This window comes from Pomacea canaliculata, linkage group LG14, assembly GCF_003073045.1.
Source record: "Pomacea canaliculata isolate SZHN2017 linkage group LG14, ASM307304v1, whole genome shotgun sequence".
Classification (NCBI taxonomy): Eukaryota; Metazoa; Mollusca; class Gastropoda; order Architaenioglossa; family Ampullariidae; genus Pomacea; species Pomacea canaliculata.
Genome location: NC_037603.1, coordinates 17161279 through 17177120, shown reverse-complemented (window position 1 = coordinate 17177120; position 15842 = coordinate 17161279). Strand labels below are relative to the sequence as shown.

The 15842-nt window shown below is 40.7% G+C and overlaps 1 protein-coding gene across 1 annotated transcript; it reads left to right on the top strand.

The window, feature by feature from the left end:
* The first annotated feature begins 371 nt into the window (after positions 1 to 371).
* On the top strand, positions 372 to 10564 carry LOC112555863. Its single transcript, XM_025224411.1, has 5 exons — positions 372 to 652; positions 2400 to 2551; positions 6634 to 6727; positions 8244 to 8313; positions 8913 to 10564. The coding sequence occupies exons 1-5, from the start codon at positions 542 to 544 to the stop codon at positions 10313 to 10315; spliced, it is 1830 nt and encodes a 609-aa protein (XP_025080196.1). The 5' UTR covers positions 372 to 541; the 3' UTR covers positions 10316 to 10564.
* The last annotated feature ends 5278 nt before the right edge of the window (positions 10565 to 15842 follow it).

The window sequence follows — 15842 nt, the reverse complement described above, 5'->3', positions numbered from 1 at the left end:
TATACCCTTTCCCACCATGCTAGTATTTTTTCACACCCTTCCCTGCTCGTCTTCCTTTTTCAATATCATTTTTTATTTTCAGTTCTTGTTCTTGTCATTTCGTTCCTGTTTGCCTTTTCTGTATTTGATTTGATTCTTCGTTAGTACTATCGTTTATTCTTTTGTAGTTCATATGTTGTCTGTTTTCCTCTCCCTTGTATGTTGTCCGTATTTCATTCTTGTTCGTAGGAGTGTGAGTATGTGCTTTACAAATTTTGCATTTTTTATTATCGATACTGAGGCAGTGAATACCTCCGCAGTCTCTTAGAGCTCTTGTTTAAGCTGTCAATTTGCGCAGCTTCGCGCGGCACTATTTCCCGGTGGGCGTTTCAACAATGGCTATGAGGCGTGGTTATGAAGCACCAAGTCTATAAGAGACACAAAAACGCCTATCTCGTTAATACAGCGTCACAAGAGACGAACACAACACATAGTGACAGTTGCACAAGCCGCTTCGTGGTACCGACCACTGTTTTTGAAGTGTGTATGTACGAACAGCAAAATGTATGCAACTGTTACTTTCTTCCTTTTTGTTTCCGTGTTCCCTTCTGGGTCTTTTGCTTCAGGTTCATTGCGTGCTGCCCTTTTTAATCCGACGACAAGCCCGGAAAAGGTGAGACTTTTGATGATACAGAAATTAACCCCCCCCAAAAAATCATTGTACAGGTGTTACACATTGTCTTTTTAATGTCTTTATACAATAGTTGCTTTTGTGAGTAAGCAATAAAGCAGGACAAAATCATTGATACTATTAGAGAGGAGTAAAGTTATAACTTCGTTACCTATACAAGAACAAGATATTAAAAAGCAATTTTTGTAATGACAAATGTGTATACCATTTATATAATTGTTATCTATTAATAACATTTGAATACATTCACCCACATAATCCATATATTTTTAGATTCTTACGGTTAGGCTCATCAATAGGAGACCCCAGCTTTTTTTAAGGGAAAGGCTCAGTATCACCTTTGTGTCTGAACAACGCATGCTGACTTACAGCTCTCGGGAAAATAAAAATGCCAATGAATACACGTTTACAGATTAAAATCATAAAGTCCCTTCTTAACCAAACAAATGGCAAGTGATGTGGAGCTTCAACATAGTCGTACAGGTCAATAGCTATATGGTAGCTTTGGGAGCGCTGTGCTGCTGAATGGCAAAGCGGGAGAGCGATTTCCTACTACAGAGGGAGTCCACAAATGCTATCACTATCCCTTGTGCTGGTCAACATCTTGAGCGAATCATTTGAGATACGCTACATGAGTATCTCACCTCCGTGTCCATCGGGGAAAGACCTCTAAGTAACATTCGCTTTACTGAAGACATCAATCTGATGGCAGGCAGCAATAGTGACTTGCAGGCTCTCCGCAGCTCGAGCGCAGATGGAGTGGAAACCAGCTCGGACAAGGGCGAAGTAATAGTAAACACTGTTAGACAAGGAAAAGCAGAGGTCTGTTTGAGTGACGTGCACTCTGTGGAGGTACGGACTTTCAAGTACGTGGGTGCGATGCTCTTTAAGGATGGTAGTTGCGTGGCACGCATTCTAATAACAGCATTACAGTCAAGATAGTCTTCCAGGATGTGTGGAAGGAAGACATTGACAGGATAAAGAGAAGAAAGGGTGGATGCCAAACGTTAAGGAGGGGACTGACAGCCAGATGGGTGACCTGCTGAAAGGGGCGCAGAATAGGCCCCACTGGAGCGCCTTCACGGCTAGTCGCATTTAAAACAAACACATCCACACATCCACACAGACACTCACCACAGAGAGAGACAAAGAGACATTCGACTGAAAAACAATCACATCAAGATTAATTGAAGAAATGTTCATTTCACATAGACACGAGGAAGAACATGAAAAAGAAATCAAGACGATGATGGAAAAGAAAGCCAGACGATGATATTAAAGCCTCCTGTGCTAATTTTCTTTGATCCACAAACAAACGAGACAATTTAGAATTTAAACAAGAAAAATGTCTGATGAATGAATGGCAACCAGTTCAGTGTGCATCAAAAGCACTTACAAAACCAAATAAATTGAATTGCTGTAGGTACTTTAAGGGCGAGAAAAATAGAAAGACGTGTGTAAAACATGTTGAGATGGGAACTAATCGCAATCTATTTATTATACTTTACAAGAAGAGGCTGCTTAATGCAAAAACATATTTGTAAATGTAAAGCTTCAAATGTACAGATCGGTGTAAACACACTTATTTTTATTCCATTATATATCATGGTTTTGTTATTTGGAATTCATTTCAGAGAAACTTTTCAATCTAAATACAGAAACACATACTCAGTGTGGTGACAGTGTTGTTAAAGCTATTAGTTTATTACTTGTTTCCCTGTTATTGCAGCTGCCAGGATGCAAGACAGAAAAGTCCATATGTTCTACCATGATAGCATCGGGAAATATTGTGACTGAAGTGAAGCGTCATTGCCTATGTCCAAACTCTGAGTGCGCTGTGTATCCTGGTCATGCCAGTCTCCAGATTGACAAACAAATCTGGTGAGTTTTATTCGTCAGTGGCTCTTAAAAAAGCTCAGGATTGAATATAGCTGTAAATAATATTAAAAATTTCAAGACAAACGTTCATTCTGAAAATGTAAACAATCCCGAAAAACATTTTTTTCAAAGCTAACTCTCCTTGTGACATGATTATCATAAAATTTTTCTAGTCTATATGGGTCAGAAGAGCTAAAATTGTCGTGCACATCAATATCACAAGAGTAAAAATGCCAAGGTCACTGGGGATGTGGAGGTGGAGATTCGAGCCCGACTGGCGAAAGTCAGCTAGGCCTTTGCCTCACTCAGGAGCACTTGGAAGGCAAAAAATATCAGCCAGAAGATCAAGTTGAGAATCTTCAAGTCAAATGTGATCAGCACCCTCCTTTACGGATCAGAATCATGGAAGATGACCAAAACCATCTGTAACAAGCTTGAAGTCTTCCAAAACAGATGCCTCACGCGCCTACTTAACATCTTCTGGCCAAATACCATCAGCAACGAAGAACTCCACTGAAGAACTGAAACCGAGTCCATCACCACGCAGGTTCAACGAATGCGTTGGCGATGGATTGGACATGTGCTCCGCCATCAGATAGCAAACCTCTCCAGAGTCGCCCTACGATGGACTCCAGACGGCCGAAGAAAACGAGGCCATCCAAAAGAAACTTGGAGAAGGAGATGAAAGGAAAGCGGGTTTCAGCCGATCGACAACTCTGGTTGAGGCCTTATGGGCAACCTGATGCACGAAGAGGATTAGATAGACAGTCCGCTGTTACTTATCCTCTCTCTTGGCGGATAGTTGGCAACAGGTCGTACACACAGAAAGCAAAAATAAAGACTACCACGTAGAGAAAAGATACACAAGCTTTCCTCCACTGACTCAAACATATATAAAAATCACCACTACCTCTCACTCGTCAAAACCATTCAAAGTACATTTCTAACTGGTCAGTCCTGCACCAAGAAACGGAGCGCCGCTTTGGAACTCGGTCCAAAATACAAAATGTTTCCCAGATAATTTATAGAAAATATGAAAACACTGTTACTGTTCGCCAGTGTCACTTCGACGAACATGAAAAGGTCCGACGTATCTCTGCGTCAGGAACGCTCCCACTCAGTCCACGACGAGCGTACAGGTTCACTTACACACTCCCGAAACACACTAAGGCACATATTCCATCAGGATCTCGTAGCTGGTACACACAGTGCTACACCATAACACACACTCCAAACTGCTATTCCGAACGCTGGGGTCGCGGAACAACACTTCAGGACGCCCGACACAAGACACAACTAGAGGGCTCTTCCTCCCCTGGCCCAGGACCTCTCGCGCCTTGCCGTCGTAAGGGACTTCACTTTCACACTTTGTTCATTTTAGTGACTCCCTCCGAAGTTCCTTGGCTAGGCAAGCAACTTAGTTCATATATTCCAGGTCTCTATAACCACACGTACAGCAAAACCTCCCGTCTCGGCGGTTTCGTTGGGAATCCACACTCCCAGTTGGTCCCTCAGAAGTTCCTGTAACTCGGTGACTAATTAGTCTAGCGAATTTATAACTTATACTATTATCTACTGTGCCATAACGTCAAGTGAAAAATATATTTTCTTTTAGAAAATTAAGTCACCTCTATAAACAATTTAGAAATACGCTACTTTATATTTAGAACTTCAGCAAATGTTTAATCTATTACCTTGGCTAGGCAAGGAACTTAGTTCACTTATTCCACGGTCTCTGTAACCACACTTACAACAAGACCATCCGTCTACTAACTCCCCGTTCACTCAGCCAGAGCGTGAGATGAACTGACGTCACTACTTTTTTGCGGTTGCACGGGGATTTCACTTTAGGCGGGCACGGTCACACTCTCCGGCACACTCGCCAACCACGTGACCAAGGGAAGTAACACACTTCCCTGGCATAGTAAGAGTGCACTTGTATAACGCACTTCCTCATCAAGAAGTCGAGCCGCAATGTGACACAACAGCACACAATGCAGCAAAGCCAGTTTCTCATAAGAATGCAGTATGGACATCAAGCCAGGTGGTGATAAGCATAAAGAATAAGATTTACAAGAAAGTATCTTCAACCAGTAAACGAAAGGGAGATCACCCAATCAATGATAACAGACTGTAAATGTCAATGTAAATGTTTGTTGTTCCATCGTTTCAATAAGACATCTAAGCAAAGAAGTTGGAGCAGGACTTGAGCATTATAGCATTGAAACAAGTATTTACAAAGCGCTATCTGCATGTACAATAATTGTTCAAATCAGTGTTAGAAATTACGGGCCGTGAGGGAGGTGACATGATATAGAGATCGTTAGTCAACGAAAACTTAGACCTTACCTGTCCACTCAAAATGGAAAAAGTCAGAAAACCACAGACAATACAACAGAAAGAAACTGAAGGTGAATGAAGATCCACAAGTTGACGATATAAAATCCGAACACATCGTAGACCAAAAACCCCCATAAGCACACACGCTTCCCCATTCAGCCTAAGTGAGAGTTGATCACTCTACCTAGGGTCAGAAATCCATCTAGGTCTTGTCGGAGAAGCAAAAGGCGGAAAGCAGACACAGATAAAGACAGTCTTGTCCAGAGTAACCTGAGTAAAATCCCGCTGAAAACGAAGGGGTTTACATGTATTTAGAAAACGAGGACAGAAGATAGAAGCATAGAAGAGATGAAAGGGTATAGAGGAGAATTAGTCGAAAAAAAATACAAACAAAGGGGCAGTGAGTCGTGGAAACAGAAATCATAAGATATAAGGGCGAGCCAGAGGGGCTGGGCATTCACCAACTGCAAGAGGACCTAAGCCCAGAGTCTGAGAGAGATGATGAACCATGTTAGTAAAAAAAATTTACTTGAATTAGTAAAATAACTTTTGATAGAGACTAAGATAAAATATTTTCTTAGAAAAATGGGACCTAAGGCTAGATGCATAGGGTTTTTTGAAAAAATATGCTTAATTAGGAAGACCGCACGAACGTTTTCTATCTTTGAAATTTCTTTCCTTAGCATTTTTTTAAATTATAAGACTACTTTTTCTTTTTATATAAGAGGTTTAATTACATGTTGAAAAAAGATCGAAGGCCAATTCAGCGGTTAATAAAACTTTTAACAAGACTGAAATTTAGAGATTATATTGATAACAATTAATTGCTCAATAATGTTTAAAGGCATCGCAAAATTCTACATCTTGTAGACATAGACTGTCTGTAAGAAAGACAACCTCTAATACTGAGGTCAGAATTGATTTTTTTTTTTTTTTATCAGCAAGAAATGTATCCCCTCTTGGTGATGTTTCATCAAGTCATTGCAACAGTCAGCATTGGCTGAAGATTGTTTTGACAACTAAAGTTAAGCATGAAAATACTATGCTGACATTACTTTTAGGATATTATTAGGCAAGCGACTAGTATTTAAAGAAAAAAGATGTCTACTCATTCTCAGGACCCTTGTGTGACTGCCGTGAAATTCAACACGGCTTGGTGTATTGATATTATATGCTTGCATGCATTCTATTCACGGATGAGTGTGCATTCGTCCCTGGAGAACACACCCATTTTGTAACGGGAAAACACACTGGCTTGTGACATGGACGAAAGTCCACTCAACTATGAAAATAAGATCCTAACCTTTCAATTTAGTACAATGTTTTTGCACTCTTAGGCCGGTGCATACACTAAACAATTATGCAAGGTGTAAAATTTGCTTGAAGCATATATTTTAAATAGTTATCGATTAGCCTACTCTCATCGCAGCTAGTGCACACAGTCTGTAAAATAGTCGGTGTGTGCTTCTGTGTGTACAAGGCCTTCGCAAAAAGGTGGTAGCTTGTGTAAATAGTGTGGGATTAATTAGTGTTTGTCACGTATGTGTACACAGTCTGTAAAAATGTTGGCATTCGCTTCACTTGTATAAAACGTCTGTAAAGAGTTGTTCTAGCCCGTTAAACAGATTGATCGCTAGACTTGACATTTTTTTTAGGCAAGGGCTCACGTTTGACTTGGCGTTTGCATTTACGTACGTGTGTGTAGGCGCACGCGAATCACGTTGTAAAATCAATTATTATTTCAGGTACGGAACTTGTCATCCTTTACATGACATTCCCGATTGTACAACAGGACAACCCGTTGTTCAGGCAGCAGTTGAAGATGCCAAGACTCCAGAGGTATTTTGATTATGTGTTATTGTAAAAGGTTGGGATGTGGGCTCTGTCGCGCAATAGATAACTTTCTTTGACAAGCATTCGCCCACACCTTATTACAACACAATCACTGCATGTCCAGTCACCAAATCCGAGAAATAGTTCAATGTACATGAATGAAAAGAATGTAATAAAAACAGTACAGATATACAGAAATGGTTTAAAGTTTTAAAGTACAAGCGTCCACGTCTCCAAGCAAGAGATGATAATTTAACGGATTATATATACCAGTGTGAAATAAGGAAAGTATCAAGAAAATATTCATGGACAGTTGCACAAATACCCGATGCAATTTATCTTCGATCACTAAGGCTATTTGAATACGTAACATGCTGTTTAATATGATAATGCCATACCGCAATTTCCGTAACTATATAATTCTTTGATGATAATATTGTAACCGGACTGACCGACACCTCTCGCTAACACCCTATCTTAGCGCCAGATCAGTCCGATCCTCTTTGCTGTTCCAGGGAAGAGGACGGAAGTTCCCAAGGAGAATTTTCCACTCTATGAAAATTCTGGCTCTCGTTGGTCGGGTGCGTCGGCTACTTTCTACCTGCCTCGCGTTGTGTGTTTTTTTTTAACCTATCCATCACTCGCACCCGAACTTCAGCCAACCTTGGAGTCAACAAAAGACCCTGCTTTACTTTCTAACTACATGCAAAGTATCTTTTCAATCGGTGCGTCAGTCCCGCCGGACCTTCTCGCGTGTTCTTTCCTCTGCTGCTGTTGTCACATCTACATGCATGGACAGTACACAAACCTCACACGCGCTCACACGGCGGAGACATGCGTACTACGCACTAGCACTCGCTGACACGCTGACACGAGTACTTACAGTTCAAAGACATAAATTTATTTACAAGATATACAAAACAACTACCAAACAAAACAACCACCTACCTATCTAGCCAAAACCTAACACCTAACTCCGTAGAGACTGAGTGATGCGAGCCGCTATTTCCAGCGGACCACAGCGCCTCGCGGTACTATAAGGTACTTCTCGCTAACTCGACTTCCTGGGGAGGGGAAAAAGGAAAGAGACTGAGTTTCGCGAGCCGCTATTTCCAGCGGACCAGAGCGCCTTGCGGTACTAAGGTACTTCTCGCTAGTTCAGTCTCAAAACGTTCTTACTGCCATACCCAACAGGACCCAACAGTTCTCGTACCGAAAGAAAAAGGCGCGGGCGCTGCCTTTCGCCCGCACTTTGTACAGGGCAGCTTGATTACTACGTCACCCGCTGTTGCTGCGCGCCGCTCGCGCGACCACGCGTGGTGTGGAAGGTGGTGTGGGGTGGAGGGACTAGGCACTGTCAGCAGTACCTGCATGCTGACCTAAACAGCGCTCCCGCTACAATATCATTATGCCATTTAATTTACGACTTTTAAATTAGTTGTGAACAGCGATTAAGATAAGAGTGTACTCGATCTTGGTGTTGGCGGAGACGATATTGATAAAGATTTTGATGTTTCGACAGGTTCAGTGTCGATGCATTAAACATTCAAGCGGTCAGACAGCTCTTTGGGATTACGAAGACTCGTGTGCTGGTTTGTACCTACGCTTTATTGTTAATGCTGATGTCTCGTCCCTTTTGTACTGGTTTCACACAGATACACCTAAAGGAACATTATATACACAAACACACTGTTGTAATTATGCATGTATCCATATTTCTAAATAAGCAAAGACTACATCTGTGTCATCTGCCACTAGTAAAATTCAAGGCATCAACATATCCCTAAACCGAAATGAGATTCAATATTAAGCATGAAGCGTGTAAATTACGTAATTTATGATAGATAATAGATTATCAGATAAGTGTAGAAGAAAAGATTAAGCAATATTCCAAATAAAATGATTTTCAGAAGTGAAAGGCAGAACAAAGGTACAAGGAATGCTAAGACTTCTCGGTAAGATGCAGCTCCTTCAGAAAAAAAAACAAAAACAAAGAAAAGCAAAAATACAAATTTCTCTTAAATATGTTTTTCTGTATATTTGGGTAGATTTCTACTTACGTCATTTTACTATGTACTTAATCCCTCAAATTATAGCGAGTACTGCAATATTTTAGAATAGGTATATCGTACTATAATTAATTAATGAAACACTCTTCCCACAGTCGTTTTGCTATTTTTGCTATTTTCAGATTTAGATGCTTCCTCTACGATGGATGGAAATAGCATCGACAATGCCAATACAGACGAAAACGACTCAGCAAGAATTCCGCCAGAGACTTTAATTAATAACATAGGAGTTTCAGGAATAAAAGTCCTTGAAGATTTCCATAGGCGTAAATCGGAAAATGGTAGAAACATAAACACCCTTGGAAAGAAACGTGGATTGCGAACTCCTGCATTATCCAAACGAGATCCTCTCCGTGTCGTTGTCAATAAGGCCGATGTAGTTAAAACGCATCCAGGCATAGTGGAAAATCAAGAAAATGGCAGCTTTGTTCAGTGTGTGGGAGGCAGCAAAAGTTTTTACTGCAAGAACCTCCACGAAGACACACTTATTAAACAAGCACCAAAACTGAAAGATGCTTTTTCTGCTCGAGCTTTTAACAATATCCTTCACAACAAATTCCAAAATCCTCTCGAGCCTGATAGAAAATTTTCAAAAGGTCTACCGGGTCAACCCCAATCCCAAAATTTCGCAGTGGAAAGTAAATTTTACAAACAAGATGATGGCTTGCTTGGATATTCCACGAAGACATACAACACTGACTGTGAATTATGCAAATTATTTGATATCAATAAAAATGTCCAGCAAAATAACGCTTTTTTAAAGCGGTCACGCCAGAAGAGAATAGCATTGTACAATACAAAACCCACCGCCAGAAGCATATTCTACAAACAAAGAAGCGAGGCCAGCAGAGAACACAATAATAAACGAAGCGCTGATGACATTTCTTTCTACAAAAGAGCAAGTGATGATCACAATAATTTCTACAAAAAAAGGGTTGGTGAAAAACGGGCATTTCACAAGCGAATGCAATATGGCAACGCCGCATTCTACAAAAGATCCTCCAATGGAAATAGTGCTTTGTACAAGCGATCACTCGCTGACAACAGAGCTTTCTACAAACGAACGCCGGATGACAACAGTGCTTTCTACAAACGATCTCCTGATGATAACAGTATGTTCTACAAGCGACCACATGATGATAACAGTATGTTCTACAAACGTTCGCCTGGTGATAACAGTGCTCTCTTCAGTGAATCGCTCAATGCTAGAAGTGCGTTCTATAAACGAGCACTTAAGGACAAAACTGCATTCTACAAACGGGCATTTGATAACAAGAACGCATTTTACAAACGAGGTCGTAATGAACAAGGTAAATTTTACAAACGAAGACGCAATGAGCAAAGTAAATTTTACAAACGAAAACATGAAAACAATGCATTATATAAACGAGAAATTATTGAGGAAGCTGCGTTATATAAACAGAAAGCGGATAGCGACAATGTAATCCCAAGACCTGTACACTACGGAGGTACATTCGACAATCACCAGCACGAAGACAAGAGTCCATTTTACAAGAGAGCTTAACGATGCTTTCCAGAAACGGCTCAGTAACGACCTCAGTGCTAATGAGCATCTGACAGCAGCCACTAAGTTTACAACACAGCAGTTGACAAAACTGCAACCTCACTCGAGACATTTTGGCATTTTATTTTTATGAGAAATCGTCGGAAACAAAATACGCTATTATTCGAATTTCGAATGCAAATGTGGAACTTGACAATAAACCTTAAACAATCGGAACATGAAAGACTCTGTTGTGTTTCATTGCAGGGTGTAACTGCAGTTAATTGAGGATGGTTTTGAAATTAATTAAAACGAACAAAATTTTTGTTTTATGATCATAAAAAGTGTATAATAAGTGCAGATTATGATGTGTGTTTGTTTTTAAGAAATCCCATATGTGTCCTTTCTGACAACAGATCACTAAGATTTGTACGTGGGCTTACACTACTATATTGTTCAGAAGCTTGTATTTATTTTACGGTAGGGCAACAACGTTTACTTAAATCAATACATATACATGACTGTAAAAAATAATTGCACATCAATGTCGTAGACGACTTTCAACTTCTCCGTCTTTCAATCTATACAGACAAATGTTACTTAAATAGTTCCCAAAATTCTCACTTACGGTCGGTGATGTCCAGGGACGTACACACTAACACACACACACATCTACGCTTCCTTAAATAATCTTCCTTGAAACTTCCTTGAATACGCGAAGACGGATACAAGCGATCACTCGAAACTTGAAACTTTCTAATCTGGGGCCGCTGGGGTTGACGAGGTCAGTACTCCAGGCTGACGTCAAAGCGTATCCTCACACTTTCAAACTCCCGAACAGTAGGTGCTGACGAAGCAGACACACCTAACTGCTGACGATACTCTCCATATCGTCGTTCCTTCCCTCGCTAATTCCTTCTCCTATGTAATTCTCTCCTGGGCAATTCCTCCTAGGTAATTTCTGAAATGCTTACTTGGCTAATGAATAATCGTATTGAACTTTATTACTATTACAACAGCCACAACTCTTTCCATTATCATCAGTTCCAACCAAATATTACATAATTATCAACAATTAAGATGTGGTTCACCTTCAGCGTGAACTTGATAACGCTTTGTTCCTCTTGGGAAAGGCCTGGCCTTTGCCCACCCGAGAAGATTTCCTGTTAGCATCACCCTCACTGTATATAGTCCGTCAGCTGATATAGACAGAGGTCCACGGTGTGGCACGAAGAGCCAGCGTTGACAGTTGGTTTTCGGCAGTAGGCCTGTGTGCCTGGCCATCCTATATAGAGAAAGAAGAGTGAAAGCAGAGCCGTGTCGTCTACAAAGAGTCAATATTCGAGGCTACAGCGAGTGCAGAATACGGCTGCGAGGATAGTTGCAGGAAAGAAAACAACTGACCATATTACTCCTGTACTTCGTGACCTACATTGGCTTCCTGTGGAGAAGCGAATTGAGCATAAATTGTTAACCTTAACCTATGGCTGTCTTCACGACCTTGCGCCTGTCTATCTGCAAGAACTCCTTCGCTGTTACCAACCCCAGCGGAACCTTCGTTCAGCAGCACACTTCAGACTTGAACGACCGAGTGTTCAGTCAGGGAATGCGAACAAGAAGACTGCGGGTTTCAGATCCTTCTCCAATGTAGCCCCGCTTTTGTGGAACTCGCTTCCCCTCTCGACCAAGGAGTCTGATAGTATTGGATCTTTCAAGAAAAATCTTAAGACTCACTTGTTTAAACTTTTTTGAAGTTTTCATTTGACCTGCAGTTTGGTAGCTGCTGGGATCACCGCGCATTGAGCGCATCTTTGTGATGCGGATACTAGCGCGCTACAAAACTACATCATCATCATCATCAGTCGGACTGTGAGTCCTCTTACTAATCCTCGGTGTCTTCTCTCCGTATCACCCACTTCATGACAGCGACAATGAGGACGGGTGAGCTCACGAATCCCATACTGACTCCCGTTCGTTGAATCCTGGCTTTGTTGCCCATCCTGACGCACACAACACTAGTTTTGGCTCTCGTGGTTGATAGATATTTGGATCATTTGATTGCTGTCTCCCGCCCAATGATATCAAAGTCAGCTTGTGTGCGGCCTTCGATGATACTACCAATTGCCATATAATTTGCTAGAAATAGGTCCACGAATTGTTTCCTATTGCCATTTCTCTTTTCCCAAGCAGCATTTATAATCTACATTCTCGTTTAAGTGCCCCCCACTCCATTACAATGAGAATATCATGGTGAAGTGTTTTGAGTATTTGGTCTTAAAGGTTTTGGTAGTAAAGGTCTTTTTCGTCCTCTGTGGCTTATTCTGTAGGCGCATAGCACTGCATAACGGTAGTCTTTGCATACTTGTAGAAAATCCTCAATTTGATGATCCGAGTACTTAAACGGATCCTACACTAACTCTTGCGCTTCTTTGTCCATATGAATGAACTAAAGTGACGAACATCTTTTTTGCAGTTTCATATGATAACATTTCTAAATATTTTCAAGATTTATCCATATGTTCTCAGTTTTCTCCTGATGTCACTAACCCTTCTTCTCTGGAGTCGCTACCGTTAAATTTACAATAATCGCCCTAAACTGCCGGAATGCGGTGTGTCTTAGCACTTTTTACATTCTATATCTTTCTCTTTCGGGATCTTGTTAAGTGCAGTTAGCTTGCTTTTTTGCTGTGGTATTACGCTATATAAATTCTCACTTATTATTGTTGTTATTATTATTTTGTCCACCTCGTTGCTAGCAGTACACATAGCCTAGCTCCTTTGTTTCTGGGTTGGGGACAAGGCCACCATGGAGTTCACCAAAACAAAATTAATGCACTGAAGTACCCACCCACCCACCCAAAAAAATCAGCAAACAAAATAAAACCACTGCACAGCTTGCGGCGTCAGCTAATTTTGATATTCTAAGAATGATTTCAAGGCTTAGAAGAAGTCTACACAGGTAAGCAAAAAGACCAACCTTCGATGTTTGTGCCTTTCATCAGTTCTCTGAAATCATCTACCAAAATATTTATCACTTTCTCCATTCATCACGGGTGTTTCTGGTGGCCCCCTGTCCGTTGGTTGATGTTTTTGACATCAAAATGAAATTATGGAAGATCTTAAATTCGTTCATTTCTTTCTTATTTCATCTTTTTCTTTTTCTGGTAAAGCCTCTTCTTCTCCCCGGTAACCTCCTCGATTAAGACCAATATTTCGCTGTCGCACATCTCTCCTTCGTTTCAGTCACTCAGCCGGAGGCAGGATGCGACTTACTTCTCGAACCCGTGCCCAAGCGAAGACCATGACAAAGACGAAAAGAACGACACAAATACGAAGTTTAATAAAAAAAAATATATATATATACCCAAACACCCAAATACCTAATACAACCAAGAAAAAAAAATACCGATGCGAGTACTCACAAAAAAAAACAAACGAACAAAACAAACCAACAACCAGGTACTGCACCCCCCCCCCCCCGCAAAGAAAATAAAAACAAAGCGCAAACGCGCACAAATTATAATACAGCAGAAAAAAAAAAAACCGCGCACCGCGGCCCAGTACAGTCAGTTAAACGTAGTTTCCCCTGAGTCTTTAATTCTCAAAATGACTTCAGTTTTCTGGGGGTTGAGTGACATGTGGTTTGAATAAGTCCAAGCCTGAAGCTCCTCGGCTCTCAGCTGTAGGAGGGAAGCAAGTGACTCAATCTGTTGGTGGTGTGCGTGTATTGTGGTGTCGTGTGCAAACATTTTACAAGATTGGGATATGTGGAGAAGAAGATCGTTTATGTATAAGGAGAAAAGAAGAGGTCCTAATAATGACCCTTGAGGAACACCAAATTTAACATCAAGAGGATCAGACAGTTGATTGTTTACAGCAACTGTCAGAGTTCGATTATCGAGAAAGGAGGTAAGGAGTTTGGCGCTGCCGATACTTAGTTTATATAATTTTAGTTTTCTGATAAGCAGATTATGATCTATAACATCAAAGGCTTTGGCAAAGTCAACAACTAAAGCAGCAAATATAAATTGTCATTAATATTATTTAGCCATTGTTTCACCATAGACGTAAGTGCAGTGTGGTAAGAGTGACGAGGCCTAAAGCCGGATTGGTTTGTGTGAAGTTCATACCTTATAAGGTGCTCTTGTAGGTGCTTATAGATGTGTTTTTCCAAGGGTTTTGAGAGAGGTGATAGGCTTGAGATTAGACGATAGTTTGTAGGGTCAATTGGATCACCTGATTTATGTATCGGGATTACTTGTTTAAGGTGCGTTGGGAGGTAAGATTTATCAATACAGAGGTTATACAGGTAGGTCAGGGTTTGAGTAATGGCCGGTGCTGAAGGTTTTAGAATTTTGTTGTTGATACTGTCTGGTCCTCTGGTTTTAGTATCTTTGAGTGAGTTTGTTAAGTGCTTGATATACTTCTAATATACTCATTGGGGGAATGGAAAGTGCGGTATCAATTTGTTTTGACTTACAGAAGCTTTATGTTTATAAAATAACAGAAGGAAAATTGTCCGAAGAGTATGGATTTTTCAATATGCACCACCAACAACTGTAACCATTCACGTGGCCACTCTTTGGTTTGCCAGATTTTGATACACAGTTTCGTGGGCACTTCCCTTTTTTTGATAAGTTCCTAGGGGACATTATCGAATTCTGCACACTGTTATATCTAAGCCTGGTGTGGCTATACGCCACTTGTCCCTCTAGTAAGTTAATACTCCGACATGGGAAGAATCGGTCAACTATTTAAGAGGCTAGAGTTACGTTGGTTTCCTTAGTTATCGGAATTAACCAGACAAACCGCCCCACCAACTAAAAAAACGGCCATGCTCCACCTACCACAGAAGAAAGAGCTGTCAATCTTTAATTCCTTACAGTGCCTAACCTGCCGCTACACGTTAAGCATTATCTTCATAAAGTGTATGCGAGCGTGTGGCAGGTGGCCCATGCAGTTACAATATTTCCTGTCATCTCTGTTTTTGAATAGCATGTAGGCTGAGCGCGTTATGCAACAGTGAGTCCACTCGATTGTTGGGACAACTTCACCGGTTCATGACGAGGCAGATAGGAATTCCATTTTCCTTGCAAATATAATAATGTAGAATGCCAAACACCAGATAAAAGATTTTCTGAAAAAGGTTTGCATTTTACTTGGAAGTATAAACAATTTTAATAAAAGTGATTACAACCAATCTTCTACTTTCTAAAGTATAGCTGCATTTTAGGTACTTTGTAATTCATGTCGCGTAAGAAAAAGCAAACTCTGGTTCTCCTCTTTGAAAAAATAAAAGCTTTTGTTTTTTCGTTATTTAGTTTTAACTTGTTGAGTCATCCAAGGTCTAATATCAGAAATACAGTCTTGGATGCTCTGGATAGCAGTGTGTGCCTGAGAAGGAGAACAGCTGTTATATAGCTAAGTGTTGTCAGCAAAGGATTGATCAGACATACAGTAGAGGGAGATTAAATTAGAGTAGTAAGTGGCTTCATGTACATGATAAAGAGGATGGGACCAAGTACAGAACCTTGAAGGGCTCCTGAGC